The sequence below is a fragment of the Amblyomma americanum genome, chromosome 7, assembly GCF_052857255.1.
Source record: "Amblyomma americanum isolate KBUSLIRL-KWMA chromosome 7, ASM5285725v1, whole genome shotgun sequence".
Taxonomy (NCBI): Eukaryota; Metazoa; Arthropoda; class Arachnida; order Ixodida; family Ixodidae; genus Amblyomma; species Amblyomma americanum.
In genome coordinates, this window is record NC_135503.1 from 77,663,409 (window position 1) to 77,677,837 (window position 14,429).

A 14,429-nucleotide genomic window follows, 5' to 3' on the forward strand; every position below is an offset into this window, starting at 1 on the left:
GGATTGCTCACATGGTGCTCAAATCAATTGTAAGGCGCCTAGTGCTTGGTGACGCAGCTGGCTCACACTTTTTGCTTTGGTTTCACTGGAGCAAAGTTCAGGCTGCTTACGCGCTGCCCAGTAGATTTTAGCACATCGATCTGGTGGTGAAAGTAACTGGCACACACTTCTTGCTTCTGTTTCACTGGTGCAAATTTAGAATTGCTTGTGCATTACCTACTTTTGGCTGTGGCCAGAGGTGGACAATGTCTCGTTTAATTTTGTCGTATCGAAACTATTTCAATGTAAGTCGTACAGTGAAGTGTACCTATAATACAGGCAGGTATGCAATCTTAAATCAACAGTAGCTCTTTCCATCTGGCGATTTTATCTTCTGTTTGGAGCAAGTGGTCCTTCGGCTTGCAATATTTAATGAAGAGACTGAGTGCCGAGGAAACTTTTTTCCAGGGCAAGATAAAGAATGAGCGCGTAAAGGCTAGACACAAGCCAAGATCAGCATGGTACAGAAAGGCTCGATGCAAAGATAATAGCGTTCCTAAATTCAAGAAAATGTGAAAATTCTAACAGATAGAACATAAGACCGGTAGTCAGCACATCTCTAGTGCTTGCAGAACAAAAAACAAAAACAAGCTGGACATCGTCCTCAAATGGTAATGCTTTGCAGGTGGCTCACAAAGTGAAAAATAAATGGTGGGACGGCCATTTGCCTCTCCTATGTACCATTTTGTCACAAGTTTAGAGTATTGTGTGCCTTGTTAATCATCATGAGCAGTCCAAATATCATGAAGGCAAACAGAAGTGTAGTTTTCACTCCTTCGAAAAACCCTTTCAGGATTTTAAATACGCGCCACACCGCACCTGTGCAAGAATACGGCGTGCAAGGGTTCCTTACTGCCCGGTTGCAAAATAACAGCGCAATCCTTGCCTTCTGAATCACTGTAAACAAAAATGTTGACCTAGTACAATGCTGTACTTGCAGTCTAGGGAGCCTACACGTACCGCCTTGCTTAGGGTGGGGACATACTTTTTAGTGTTACTACTTCTGGGGTCTTCACGGAAACCACACCATTTTGCCCCATGGAAACGGAGACCATGGAGCACTTGGTATTGAGATGCACAGAACTTTGCCCCACTCTCCCAGGGAACAGCTACAGACATAGAGCACTGGGATTTTCTGGGGAGGACAGGAGACTGGATGAGAAAGGCCCGACTTGGACGAAGGGAAGGTGAGAAGATTGGTGGAGGTAGTCAAGGGAGGGGTGAATTTAGAGAGGAAAAGATTGTGTGGAGGTAGTCAAGGGAGGGGTGAATTTAGAGAGGAAAATATTGTCAAATTACAGATTTTGAAAGCAAAATAGAAGGTAGGTAGGTCGGTCCGTCGGTCGGTCATTCCTTCCTTCCTTAAGAAAGCTCCACTTCTCGCATACAAACCTTGAAGGCCATGTTACGGCCTAGATACGACCTTGAAGCGGCCTCAGTTAATAAAGAAAAGAAGAAAACAGTGGTGTAGGTGGGAATCGAACCTGAGCCTCCGGCATGCAAGATGGGGATGCTTCCACTCCGCCACGACTGTTCTTTCTTTTTTTTCCTTATTGCATGGAAATACAGCCACCCTGACGGGCTTCAAGTTTGACTTAAGCAGGTTGCATCCAGCAGCCCGTCATACACAATCACACCAGAATCCTGCTCTCACTTTGCCCCCACATCAAAATTCCGGGAGACGCATGCATGCATTGAGGAAAGGGAGCAAGGCAGGAGGTCGATCCTGTGCAGTATTTACCCCCCGCACCATAGCCCACTGCTCTCTGAACAGAGACTTTGATGATCTTGTTGGCTCTGCATGGTGTTCTGTCAAGTGGCTCTTCCACTGGCTGAACAGTCCTATGAGTGCTAAAAGATCACTTCGAACCTTAGAACCTTCCATTGTAGGCAAAAATCTTATAGTATAGGGCGTAATCTCAATGTTCTTTTTGACCGTCTGTTGAGGAATGTCCCAAAAAACACAGCATCACGACAGAACACAAAGCAATGATCAATAGTTTCTGGCTGCTGACACAAGTGACAGTTCACGGACCGTGGCACAAAGTCCGTTTCTCACAGTGCGCATTTTGACAGGTAAGGTAGACTTGTGAAGTTTAATAAATAAATAAAGAAAGCCTGCGGCCGCTTCAACACACATCCGTTGCACCCGCTTTAACACAGGATTGTCTAGAATGGAGAGGTAAGGCTGATACATCGGTGCAAGAAACAATGTCTCAGTCAGAACTCTTGTAATCTGTCTTCTGGATAGACTGTACAGGAATTCTAAGGAAAACAAAACAGCGAGGAAATGGAATGCCTGTTCGACTTTTGAAAGTGAGTGAAGTCGCATATAGTGAATGCAGAGATGTCTAGGAAATGTATTTTCGGGATATGTACTGAGGCATGCATGAATACTTCAATTATGAGCACGTAAATTACAGATATCCCAAATAAGCGAGTAGCGAAGTACATTTCCGGTATGGCGTGCAGTCATAGTGCCATCATGTGGCAGCCACTGAAACCCCAACAGGCTGTGTACGGCGGTGGTCCAGCAGATGGCGCGCCTCTATTGAATGCACAGATGTCTTAGAAACGTATCTTCTAGTTATGCTCTGAGGAGTTCATGAATAATTTATTAATGAGCATGTAAATTACACGACAGAAACCATGTCTAACCAAGCATAACCAACCTTTCACTCCAACTAACCAGGTTCAGCAGAGTTGAACCACAGCCGAATTTTTTGTGCCCGTCAAAGGCACGGGAGTCATGGTTGTGGCTTTTGTATGCTGCTGCCGAGCGTTGCAACCTTAGCACAATGGGCAAACACCTTAGTAGCTACACGGCTGGGAGTTTGCTCTCGAACGCGGCAAGTGTGCGGCAGGAAGGAAATTCAACGTGGCCGAGAATTCTGTCCGACAATGGCGCAACCAAAAAGGGTGTATTGAGGAACACAAGCTGCAAAGCACGCTTTCCGAGGCAAGCCATGCAAATTTCCTGAACTGGAAGAAGAGGTGCTCTGCTTTGTGATGGAAGTGAGGAACAACGACTACGCGTTAACAATGGACATGCTTTGCAACTTCTTGTGGGATGAGCCTGCAGAGCACAGCACCAGAGTCAGAAGACTCCGCGAATGATGATTCAACATAGAATAAATGGCGCTCATTCTCCGATTGGCATGTTTTTACTTGAAAAAAAATTTTTTTTGCACCCCAAAAATTGCCCCTTGAATGTGGAAAAAAAAGTGCGGCCCTTACACGCGCTTATATGGTACATGAAGGAAGGAAAGAACTCAGGAGAGGCAGTTACGTGACTTTGTTTGAAGCTGGCTGCCTCCTGCTTCCCTCCTATACTTGGCCGTCGTCTCAGCGCGCTTGCGCATGCGCAGCAGGTATTGCAGCAGACTACATCGTTGTGCCGTCACCAAAGACTTTAAGTAGTCCTTGTGAAAGCGTGTAACTTCCGGCACACTTTTTGGCGTGCAGCTTGGATAGTGTAAAGCCCCTCCATGGCGTTTTACACCAGCGACAACAGAGGTGCTTTAGGATAGCGGGGGCCTCTCCTGAGTTTTCTTTCCTCCAGGAATGTTGATGCATATATGCGCTCCCACACCAGTGCTGCCAGTTCTGGCTGCACTGCCGCCAGCGCAAGCTGATGAGTTCGTAATACACCTTCTGTCATCCGCTGCTGCCGAACTGAACCTCACACTGTGCCATGCAGGGATGCGTGAAAGTTTCTGCAGCCACAATTGATGGTTGCATCACTGTTTAAAGTGCTAGTGCAAAAGAAACAAAACAAACATGGTATGCTAATTAATTACCTCCAATCTGCATACGTTTGAACTGAAGCTCGAATCCTCAAGAAAATGGTTCAGCTGCCCTTTTAGTACCTCTGGTGAGCAACCTGCTTGATGCAGCTGTCCACTTGCTATTACAGATGCTTGGAAAGCACTGCAATGGCAGCCTTTTTTTTAAGGTATACAGAATGCACATGCTGTCAAGGCAAAGAAAAAATTGTGAAGTAAGAACTGGTGGCTGCCTTCTGAGAAATGTGGTGCACTCCTTGGTGGAGGAATTGTTTTCTCCGCTGGTTAAAGATGAAGCGAATAATTACTGTTGAATTTATTCTTATTTGAGGTGAGCATTTTGCAGTTACCATGGAAGATGTATAGATTAGAACTTAAAACAAACTGTACTGGAAATGGGCTTAAGAATTTTGACGTAGTGCTCAGAATAGTACATGCATGAGAATGGAACCGGAAACCATATGCACTATCATGTGAATACTGCACTTTCTGTGTACGGTGAGAACTGCATGGGACCATGTTAGTGTGACAGTTGTGAAAGTCTGGAGGATATCTTGCATTTACTTATTTTTCTGAGATGCCAATGCAGCCATTATTATTCCTATTTTTTATTGTAATTGGGGTTTAGGAAAGCAGATGCAGTTATAGCGAGCCTGTTATGCGGACTAATTGAGTGTGTACGGGTTTTTAGTTGAGGACTGAGAAAATGATTTCTTGGCATACCTTGTCTACCTTTTAAATATCCCTTTCTGTTTTTTCTTTCTATTGTGTATCTTCTGGGGGCTTGTTTTTGAGCACTTACAAATGTAGCATCTTTGCCAAAAATAACCGGGCAGCGGTAGTTTGTTTCTTAGCCACGTAGCGAAGAACTTATGGCAGCCATTAAGCTCTGAATCTGTGTAAAGTAAGGCGAACCCTTCTCCTCATATTTGGACAATTTCCGGTCTTTAGGGGTACTGTAAAGGCTCCGCTATACAGCAATTGAGAAGTAAAAATCTGTTGCTCAGTTACTTTTGACAAAAGGGGTACATAGAATTGTTTAAATCTGTATTCTTAAGAGTTCCAATTTACATGTACAACACTGTTATGTGAGCCTTTCAATGCAGGCTAACACAGACCATACCGTGTACTTTGTTAGGGACCACTGGTACAGACTGGGCGGGTGCAATTGCTCAGTGGCCACTTTATGCCTGTCCTCGCAGACACCCAAACATCCTGTGTCTCTACAACTGGTTCCACGACGAGACCCGCATCTACCTCATATTGGAGTACGCTCCGCAGGGGGAGCTGTATCACCGTCTGCGGTTGGCAAGGCGATTCACTGACCAGCAGGCCGCCACAGTGAGTGCTCTGTCCTCATCAAAGATGTCAGGAAAAGTGCTGTGGTGCAGATCACGTGCCCTTAGGCTGCTTTGCAGCATTGATTAATGACGGAGCTTGTTTCTTCGCCTGTGGCTATGCGAAGATTCTGCTGCAGGGACCACCTGTCAGTTGAATGACAAGGGGTGCATGGTAATGGCTAATCCTAGCTGCTAGCTGGTTTGGCATCTTTAGTAGGAATAGTTTGCACAGTGTGACATTCCGTGTGTGCTACGAGGATCCACGTTCGACGGCGCGGCGTAGACGGAGACCCGTGACAGCGGCATCATCAATTACCCAGCCATGCTCTTTGAGTGACGACCAGAACAACCGGACCCGCCGCCGCCCCGGGGAAACAGGCTTTATCCTCCCCAATTTCCGGGCACATTCCAGGACAAGGGAGCTGTCAGCGGGCCAGAGCGCGCCGTACCACAGCCGACGCTATGCGCTACCGCGAAGACAACATTCTTTCCCTCCTTCCCCTTTCGACGTGGGCTATCGCCGGGAAGGCACCCACAGCTTCCCGCCGTGCCTCGTGAACAAAAGCGCATTCCCAGAAGGGCCGTGACGGACACCTGTCATGGCGGACAGGCAGTACTCGCCAAGAATGTGGAAAGACAGGCGCTAGTGAATTAGCTCCGAAGAGAGAGCCTGTGTATACTCTCACTTGAGAGAGAGTGGTGGCGTTTTTGTTGTTTATTTAGTTTGTATTGTTAACAGACTCTGGGTTCGAGGCTAAGCCCAACCCAAGGGGTGGTCCCCATCTCGCATGTTATTTTGGATTGGAGAATTGATGCTTTGGGCGGGCCACTGGAAATGACCGCCCTTAGTCCTTTGTTAATCAAGTGCTTAAAAGCACATGTAAACGGATGCAGTGGAGTCTGAGCTGGGGCTCCATGCTTAGCATGTAATGTGATGCTACTTAGGCACTAACCTGCCCGGTCGATGAGTAAAGTAGTGCAAAGTTTGTTCTTTTGTAAATTCAGTTCTGCTTTTTTCCAGTTTAACTCTCTGTATATGTATGTTGTAAAATTATGCTCTGCTGTCATCATCTACAAGCTCGCCTCCTGTTCATCTTCCAAGCCGAACGACACTAGAGGAAGGGTTTGGGAACCATCCTCGAAGAAACGGACGGCTATTGAAATTCTACTGCATACACGCTCAGGACGACATCATTCGCCAAAAGGGCCTTCAGCGCCGAAGCCCGACGGCGTGCAGCTTCTGCCAGCAACCGCTCGAGCCCAACTCCGGAGCCACTCCATCGCCCCCATGAAGTCGTCGGCACGTAAGCTCGGACGCCCCAGCCTCTGATGTATAATCTTCATCATGCGTAATTATTGAATATACCTGTTTGTTTAAACTGAGCCATACGGTGTCTCTTTGCCTCTCCGTCCCGTGTGGACCTGCGCATTATCGGGGTCATCACACTGGTGTCAGAAGTGGGGTCTCAAAAGCAAATGTCCTCTGAATGCTGTGACATTCATGACTTCAAAATTGTAATCAAAAGGGAATCACGGGACTGATTGTGGGACTTTTACCCCCATTTGAGAGGCTTGAGGCACCGGAGGGCTTGAAAAAAAAATGTCTTTATCTGAGGGAGCTCCCACTCCACAGCCGTCGCTCGGAGCAAGCATGCTGGCATTAGGAAGCGTCATTCCGACGTTTACGGGAGATAAGACAGGGGTTCCAATCTGCGATTTCTTTTCCATGCTAGAAGAGATTGGGAAAATGGGGGGATGGTCCGATGCTCAAATGCTGGGAATGGCGAGGTGTAAGATGGCAGGAGCTGCTCATGATTTTGCATGGCGAGACGAAAAAGTAAAATCCACAAAATCATTTGCGGAATTTAAGAAGCTCGCGTTCGAGCATTTCGACACTGAACCACGTCACGTGCGGGTACAGAGGTTCCGTGACGCCGTACAGATGGTAGGGGAGGACGCGCGAACGTTTGCGTCGCGGCTTCAGCGCTTAGCGCGCGATACGTTAAGCAGGGAGGAGGAAGGAGACCAGCTAAAGAAGAAATACGCGGAGGATATACTTAAAGAGGAAATGACCGCTTTGTTCGTGGCTGGTCTGCAAGACCCCGTGCGCCGGTTCGTGCTCTCGCGCAAGCCGAGCAATTTCGACCAAGCCGTGGAGGCCGCATTGGATGAGGAACGAAATGAGGCGTTAACGACAGCCGCAGCGAGAGTGCGCGTCATAGAGAGAGCGGTGCTCAACCCTGAGGTTGCTCTCTTGACAGAGCGATTAGATCGCTTAGAACAGCTGCTATCTCAGCAGGCAGAACGCCAGGTTGAAGCGCGCGCTCAACAGCGCTCATTCGCTGGAAACCGGAGACCGCCACAAAGCTACAGGCGCGGTATGCGAGATTTTGAAGAAATCGTATGCTTCGCTTGCCAGGGTCGCGGACACATCGCCAGGTTCTGCCAAAACGTGCGCCGTGGGGAGCCACAAAGAGAAGCAGGCGAGACACGCCCTAAGCAAGCCTACAGCGGGGCTCCAGATACCGAGACAAAAAACTAGTTAGTCCTCCCCAGCCTGAGGAGCGTGGGGAGGGAGCAGTGGATGATGAGGTGGTGGTAGTTTGTGTGGCCGACGAGGCATGCCCTGTTGTGCGTTGCAAGTTAAATGGTTGTTGCATGGAATTGTTGATAGATACGGGGTCAAAGGTGACATTGCTTAAGGAGAGCAGTTTTAACACGCTTCGAAGGAAGGGGTACCGCGAGGTGTTGGAAGCGTCTGGTGGTATGGCAACCAAATTTGTAGGCATAACGGGGGATACTCTTGGCATAAGTGGACTCTACCGGTTACACTTCTCTCTCGGCGGAATTGCATTGGAGCACCCCTGCTACGTATGCCCGGACACGGTGTCTCTGCCAAACGGAGTGTCAGGTATATTAGGGCAGGATTTTTTGAGAAAAGGGAAGGTAGTAGTCTCATTCTCTGAGGAAGAGGTTAATGCGGGCGGCTCAAAAGTTCCGTTTTTGAACAGGAGAGGGGTTGAGATTCGCATTACCGATATTGACACCCGTCAAACAGTGGGATCATTGGAGAAGGTATATTCGCGGGTTGCCGTCCGGCTGGTCGAGGAGGCGGTCGTCCTTCCTTGGTCGGAGCACATTTTGTACGCATTTGTGCCTTCAGATGTAGAGAGCGGCGCCGTGGGAGTGCTTGAGCCGGTCGACTCTCTCAGCAATGGCCTGAAGGCAGCCGCGTGCCTCGTGACAGTTAATGACGCCCACAGAGTGCCCCTACGGGTGGTTAACTGTAGCCAGCAGCCACTGAGCCTTCCCAAGAACAAAACATTGGCTTTCTTCACCTCTGCGATAGAGCAACGTGAGCCCACCGATACGGTACTCGCAACTGTAGAGCATGCTAGTCCTTCGGCTGCTCCAAAGGTGTCGTTCGATCTTTCTCACGTAAAATCCAGGGAGAGGGAGGCTCTGGCTGGTTTGCTGAACGACTACTCGGAGGTATTCGCCGCGTCCAACCTGGATTTGGGCTGCTGTGGCGTTATAAAGCACAGGATAGAAACCGGCACTTCATCGCCCGTTTACCAGCGTGCGTACAGGATTCCTTACTCCCAACGTGAGGAGATGGAGCGGCAGGTGCAGGACCTGATTGATCGCGGCATTGTCGAACACTCAAAGTCACCCTGGGGAGCACCAGCACTATTGGTGGAAAAGCCAGATGGCTCATATCGATTAGTAGTGGACTACCGCAAACTAAATGCCGTAACTCGCATCGATCCATACCCCATCCCCAATATACAGGAGACGCTTTCTCAGCTGGGCTCTGCCAGGTACTTCACGGTAGTGGACATGGCGGCGGGATTCTGGCAGATAGCAATGGATCCGGCAGATGCCGAGAAAACGGCATTCAACACGCCCTCAGGGCACTATGAATGGAAAAGAATGCCGATGGGTCTGGCCAACAGCCCTGCTGTCTGGCAGAGAACCGCTGATGTTATCCTGGCAGGTCTTCTGGGGAGGCTGTGCTTCGTGTATATGGATGACATTATCATATACAGTGACAGTTTTGATAACCATTTGCGCGATATTGAGCAGGTTTTGGTGCGACTAAGAGCAGCGGGTCTCAAGCTGAAGCCCTCTAAGTGCCAATTCCTCAAAAACGAGGTGAAATACCTCGGGCACGTTGTTTCAGCTGACGGCGTGCGACCGGACCCTGAGAAACTAAGGTGTGTCTCGGATTTTCCATCCCCGACTAGCGTCCGCCAGGTCCGGCAGTTTCTCGGCCTGATCGGTTACTACCGAAGGCACATAGAGGAGTCCGCCAAGCTCGCTAAGCCGCTCACCGCCTTAACAGCCAAAAATGTCGGATTTCGCTGGGACGAAAACGCGGAGAATGCTTTTGGGGCCCTGAAAGGGAAGCTAATGAGTGCACCGCTGTTGCGCCACCCGGATTTTAATTTGCCCTTCGTTATGGCCACAGATGCGTCAAAGTTCGCAGTTGGTGCCGTGCTATCTCAGATTATCGAGGGCAAAGAACATCCCGTTGCTTTTGCTAGCCGACAGCTGAGCCCCACAGAGCAAAAGTACGGAGCTACGGAAAGGGAGTGCCTCGCCGTTGTCTGGGCAGTAAAGCACTTCAGATGCTACCTTTACGGCCGCAAATTCAAGCTAGTCACAGACTGCCATCCTCTGAAATGGGTGATGAGTGTCAGGGACCCTAGCTCGCGACTCGCTAGATGGAATCTACACCTGCAGGAATACTGCTTTGAAGTTGAGCACAAGTCAGGAAAGACACATCTGAATGCTGATGCACTCAGCCGCACAGCTGCCGTGGCAGCTATAGAAGAGTTTGTACCCGTAGTCGACCCCGCCGAATTACGCACAGAGCAGTGCAAAGATCCTGACCTGAAGCGAATAATCGAAAGCTTAGAGGGCGCACCGTCTCACCCCGAACAGCTAGGTTATTTCATTGACAAAGACGGCACCCTGTGTCGGCGCACGAGGCCAACCAGGAAAGGGAGACCAGAGAAAAACGCTTGGGAGAGAGTCGTCATACCTCGGTCGTGGACAGAAAGGGTTCTTCGCGCGTTTCACGATGCGCCATGCGCCGGTCATTTTGGCGTAGCGAAGACACACAGGCGTGTGGAGCGTTTGTACTTTTGGAGTGGCATGCGACAGGATGTTAGAGACTACTGTGCGAAGTGTCATTCCTGTCTCGAAAGAAAAACACCCAAGGGACGAAGACCAGCTCCAATTCAGCCGTTCCCTGAGGTTTCGGCTCCCTTCGAGCGGACAGGTATGGACATAATGGGCCCATTGCCCACGACCACTTCCGGAAACAAGTACATTTTAGTATTTGTCGACCACCTTTCAAAATACGCGGAAGCGGTAGCACTCCCAGATCAGAAGGCAGACACGGTTGCAAGAGCATTTGTCGAACAGATCGTGCTCCGACATGGACCCCCGAGGCAACTCTTGACAGATCGGGGAACGAACTTCGTGTCGCAGCTAATGAGGAGAGTTTGCGAGCTGCTTAAGATCGCTAAGAAGCAGACAACACCGTACCATCCGGCTTGCAACGGCGCGGTGGAGCGACTGAACCAAACCGTGGCCGGGTTCCTGTCGCATTTTGTTTCGCGCGACCAGCGGTACTGGGACTTGTGGCTCCCGTATGCAATGTTTGCCTACAATTCCGCAGCACACGAGAGCACGGGCGAATCGCCATTCTTTCTTCTCTACGGCCGAGACCCGGACCAGCCTAGTGAAGTGCCAGAGGGCCCCCGTCGTGTCCCATACGCTTCACTGGACGACTATAAGGTTGAGCTAGAATCGCGCTTGCAAGTGGCGAGGGACATCGCAAAGGAGTCCTTAAAGAAAGCGGCGAAGCACAGGAAGGAGGTGCACGATCGCAGTGCTAGAGACGCGCCGTTTGATGTGGGGGACAGCGTGTACATTGAAAACTGCCAAAGGCAGATTGGGCTAGCTCGTAAGTTCCAGACGAAGTGGAGAGGACCGTGCGAGGTTGTCGAGAAGCTTTCTCCGGTAAACTTCAGAGTCCGAGACGTGAACCGGCGTTTGATAAGGATACACGCAAATCGCCTCAAGTCGGCACCGGTTCAGTATTCACGAAATGAGGAAAGGGAAAGCGCGGATTTTGATGGGGACAGAAGTGAAGCGGAGCACGCAGATAGTTCGCAAGAAACGCCCTCTCCTGCATTTGTTCGGCAGGCGCCCGAGGTGACGGCCGGAATGCCACCGGATTTACTTCATGCATTGCTAGAAGAAGAAGCGCGCGAGGTTGCCGCGCAGATAACGCCAGGAGAGGCTCCTGCCACGAGCCCTCGCGAGTCCCAAAGCAGACAAAGGGGCACAGACTTACTTAGTATGACTCATGAAGGCCGATATCCGCTGCGAAATCGGAAAGCTAAGTCGGACTAATGGCGTAAACAGAGCGGAGTTGTGAACTGGTTAGAATTGTGTAATGCCGCAGCTCATAACATTGCTATGTGCTTATGTGTTAAGTTATCGGAGTTGGTAGTTAAACCTTTCTGTCATTAAGTAACACCTTCACAGGAGAGCATGCGGAGCGCATGCAGAACCTGCCCTACTTCCTTTCGTTATCTATATTTTTGTCTGTGCCGTGATCGTGCTAGAAGTGGGAGCTCCTTTGTAACTGTGGTAAATTTATTTCGTCCAGTTTGGACTAGAAAGGAGAGGCTTGGGTGCTGAGTTTCATGTTTATCTGTAAAAGAAGATCAGTGCTGCCCCTGGAGACGCCAGTATTGACAGCGGAGGCATATGGTGTTGTGCAGTGGTGTTGAGTGCAGCGAAAAGTGTTTTGTCGGACGCACTGTGCGAGGCGATTCAGAAAGACAAGGGGAGCTGCGTGGACTCAAATGTTCGGAGAACATTCTTCTGGAGGGTGAGCGAGTGTGACATTCCGTGTGTGCTACGAGGATCCACGTTCGACGGCGCGGCGTAGACGGAGACCCGTGACAGCGGCATCATCAATTACCCAGCCATGCTCTTTGAGTGACGACCAGAACAACCGGACCCGCCGCCGCCCCGGGGAAACAGGCTTTATCCTCCCCAATTTCCGGGCACATTCCAGGACAAGGGAGCTGTCAGCGGGCCAGAGCGCGCCGTACCACAGCCGACGCTATGCGCTACCGCGAAGACAACATTCCTTCCCTCCTTCCCCTTTCGACGTGGGCTATCGCCGGGAAGGCACCCACAGCTTCCCGCCGTGCCTCGTGAACAAAAGCGCATTCCCAGAAGGGCCGTGACGGACACCTGTCATGGCGGACAGGCAGTACTCGCCAAGAATGTGGAAAGACAGGCGCTAGTGAATTAGCTCCGAAGAGAGAGCCTGTGTATACTCTCACTTGAGAGAGAGTGGTGGCGTTTTTGTTGTTTATTTAGTTTGTATTGTTAACAGACTCTGGGTTCGAGGCTAAGCCCAACCCAAGGGGTGGTCCCCATCTCGCATGTTATTTTGGATTGGAGAATTGATGCTTTGGGCGGGCCACTGGAAATGACCGCCCTTAGTCCTTTGTTAATCAAGTGCTTAAAAGCACATGTAAACGGATGCAGTGGAGTCTGAGCTGGGGCTCCATGCTTAGCATGTAATGTGATGCTACTTAGGCACTAACCTGCCCGGTCGATGAGTAAAGTAGTGCAAAGTTTGTTCTTTTGTAAATTCAGTTCTGCTTTTTTCCAGTTTAACTCTCTGTATATGTATGTTGTAAAATTATGCTCTGCTGTCATCATCTACAAGCTCGCCTCCTGTTCATCTTCCAAGCCGAACGACACTAGAGGAAGGGTTTGGGAACCATCCTCGAAGAAACGGACGACTATTGAAATTCTACTGCATACACGCTCAGGACGACATCATTCGCCAAAAGGGCCTTCAGCGCCGAAGCCCGACGGCGTGCAGCTTCTGCCAGCAACCGCTCGAGCCCAACTCCGGAGCCACTCCATCGCCCCCATGAAGTCGTCGGCACGTAAGCTCGGACGCCCCAGCCTCTGATGTATAATCTTCATCATGTGTAATTATTGAATATACCTGTTTGTTTAAACTGAGCCATACGGTGTCTCTTTGCCTCTCCGTCCCGTGTGGACCTGCGCATTATGGGGGTCATCACAACAGATTGATGGATGAAAGAAGCTGGACACTGCACCAGGGCTGACGCACAACTGAGGGGTATATTAGGAGGAATACTCACTCTAAATATGCTCTGGGATAAAGATCACTGTTCATCAGTGGCTATGACATTCACCTGCTGAGGTCAAGGTTTTGGGATCAAATCGTGACTGTAGTGGCTGCATTTTGATGTAGGCAAAATGTAGAAACCCCCATGTGCTGTGCGATGTCAGTGCAGATTAAAAAACCCCAGGTAGATGGTTGAAATTATCGCAGTGTCTCTCATAGCCTACATACAATTTTGGGACATTAAACCCCACATAACGTATCAGAACTAAAGGGGAAAAAATGGACTGACACCATTAGAAAGCAAAGAGAGTTAAGTTGCAAAGCCTGCTCTTGTCTACACACAAAGTTTATTGAGGTATGTGTGCTGCTCACTAGTGAGTAAGATTGAAGCTTGGCTTACAAATGTGGCACTGTTCTGTGTTAGGTCGTGGGTCTCAGGAATTTCTCACATCAGTAAGTCACAATGCTGTAAAAGTTTGTTTGTCTGTTTTCTTTCTTCAGCTCGGATCATATTTAATCTATGTGTTCCTTTCAATAAATTTAGTTCAGCCAGCTCTGGCGTTGTGTCCTTGCTCTATCCATCCATTGCCTGTGCAGGTTGTTCCTTTTCAAGAAGGTGTCAATCTATTCTGTTTGCTATTCTCTGGCATGGCTGGCTGCAGTGGATGTTGCTGTTGTCTTTGAAAACTGTGCCCCTTAACCTGATAGATGATGTGCAAAATGTTAACAGCTATATGGAATGATACTTTTATTGATGGGAGAGCAGCTGAGTGGAATGGAAAAGCAGGACCTGCCAACATTGCTTCATGGCAGCAGTGACATTGGAAGTGCGCTCTGCCCAGCCATACACTTGCACAGTGTTGCAGGTTTCACCTTTCTCTAGATGTGGCAAGCAGTCGTCCTCATGCGTCAATATTTAAGTAGACTTTTGTCTTGGTTCTGACTAAAGATGCTGCTCACGGTTATTTAAAACCTTGGCATGGTAGCCGTATTGGCTCTTCATCTTGATTGTGAATACAGCTCTGCATGCATCCTGCTTGTTGCAGCAACTAGTATATATGC

At 49.4% G+C, this 14,429-nt stretch overlaps 1 protein-coding gene across 1 annotated transcript in view; it reads left to right on the plus strand.

The window, feature by feature from the left end:
• The window catches only part of LOC144097828 (aurora kinase C-like), a 41,792-nt gene that overhangs the window by 13,353 nt on the left and 14,010 nt on the right, over positions 1-14,429 (plus strand). Inside the window, exon 5 of the mRNA XM_077630452.1 lies at positions 5,027-5,165. Within this exon, the coding sequence (XP_077486578.1) occupies positions 5,027-5,165 (139 nt within the window). The remainder of the gene's footprint in view (positions 1-5,026; positions 5,166-14,429) is intronic.